Source organism: Diuraphis noxia, unplaced genomic scaffold (genome assembly GCF_037042655.1).
Source record: "Diuraphis noxia isolate RWA-SAM2 unplaced genomic scaffold, SU_Dnox_SAM2 contig0001, whole genome shotgun sequence".
Lineage (NCBI taxonomy): Eukaryota > Metazoa > Arthropoda > Insecta > Hemiptera > Aphididae > Diuraphis > Diuraphis noxia.
This window is the reverse complement of record NW_028301711.1, coordinates 14,042,675-14,044,316: the sequence shown is the minus strand read 5'-3', so window position 1 is coordinate 14,044,316 and position 1,642 is coordinate 14,042,675. Positions and strand designations below refer to the sequence as shown.

General features: G+C 30.2%; 1 protein-coding gene across 1 annotated transcript; it reads left to right on the top strand.

The window, feature by feature from the left end:
- Window positions 1–338: 338 nt before the first annotated feature.
- Window positions 339–1,067, top strand: LOC149059828 (uncharacterized; the record flags this gene model as incomplete). Its single annotated transcript, XM_089226344.1, has 1 exon — window positions 339–1,067. A coding segment is annotated over one exon (729 nt), but the record flags the coding sequence as incomplete, so codon positions are not given.
- Between the last annotated feature and the right edge of the window lie 575 nt (window positions 1,068–1,642).

Here is a 1,642-nt window from a genome sequence, read left to right as displayed (position 1 = left end):
TAAAATGTGTTACGATTCATGTTGATGCGACTGGTGGGGTGGTGAGAGAAACTACAAGAGATCCAACGCTATTCAAAACAGGAAAAAGAAAAGAGAAATTACTATTGTATTATGCGGCCGTCACTGTGTGCAATAAGAGGATAATTCCAATAGCCGAATATTTGTCGACTACACAAACTAGCGTGCGATAACAAATTGGCTAACAGAGTTTCGAAAATTCTATGAACGACAGTATGGCACAAAGTTCATAGCACATGTTGTCAGTGACTTTTCAACAGCAATATTAAAAGGGTTTGTGAGAGCATTTAACGAATGTAATGAGGTCGTTGAATATTTGAATTGATATAGCACTGGGGGTATTGAGAGAGAAATATTGCGAGCATAAGAATGAAATAAAAATATTAAGCTGTGATGTATCGGGTCTTTTAAATAATGATCATTCAAAAAAAATTTCAAATTTAGAAACTATAGTTGTTCCCAAAGACATTTTACTAGTAATGCCATTACATGTAAATGGTAACCACTGGGTGATAGTGTTTGCAGACTTTGGAAATCATAAGTTCTATTTTTTGGACCCATTTGAAACTATAGAATATAACAAATGTAGACATAATTTTGTGACTATACTTGGTGAACTGAAAAAAAACCATATTTATGGAGAGGTAGGAAATGTATGGCCAGAAATGCATTTTAAAATATTTTCTAACTATCCTAAACAAACCGATAGTTATAATTGCGGAGTTTATGTGTTGTACTATGCAGAGTGTATGATGAAAAATAAGATTGAAAATGTTAATTTCAATCAAGACTTCAACCCAATGTTATACAGAGAAGTGTTAAAAGATCTTTTGTTGGAAAAATCTGATTTCATGAGAGATATTTGTTTATATTGTGGGCGTATGGACAAAAAACACAAAGAGATAAAAAAGGAAAATATTGATTGGGTGCAATGCGAAACATGTAACAGATGGATAGTACTACAATGTTTGTCAAATGTAGGGCAAACGTTAAATTGTGATGATAATTTTGAATGTGTTTTGTGTGTGTCCAATGCAAAAAGTTTATAAAATAAGTATTGGTGAGTAAATTAAAAAAGTTAGTATAATTAAGAAACAGAGAAAATTAGTGGAGTAGGCCTATGTTGGGAAACCACTTTAAAAGAAAACGCGCCAAAATGCAGCACCTCCAGTTTTGTTGATTATAATGCTAAGGTGGTGTGGAAATCTGTTAAAATGTCTAAATATACTAGTTTATATTAAACTTACATAACTATCTACAAACTATATGTGTAAGTTTTGAAAACCAGATTTCACTTGTCATCCAATCTAAAAAAAAAATTATATATAATATGTGTACATAATATAGACTTAAAAATAATATTCTTTTATTTATCACCAAATAGTTATTGTTGTTATTTCTATTGTTACATAGAATTATGACATTTCATCAGTAGTTTTTCTAATTCACTGTTTTACACCCAATATGACAGCAAACTATTTGGATAATAATTTTGTGGTCCAATTAATACACATTGACATGATCCTTCAACAATCAAATGATGTATCAATTATTTCGAGACATTGTTTAAAAAATCAATAGGTCATATCCTAAATAATATAAAAAATTGATTCTTGATAAACAT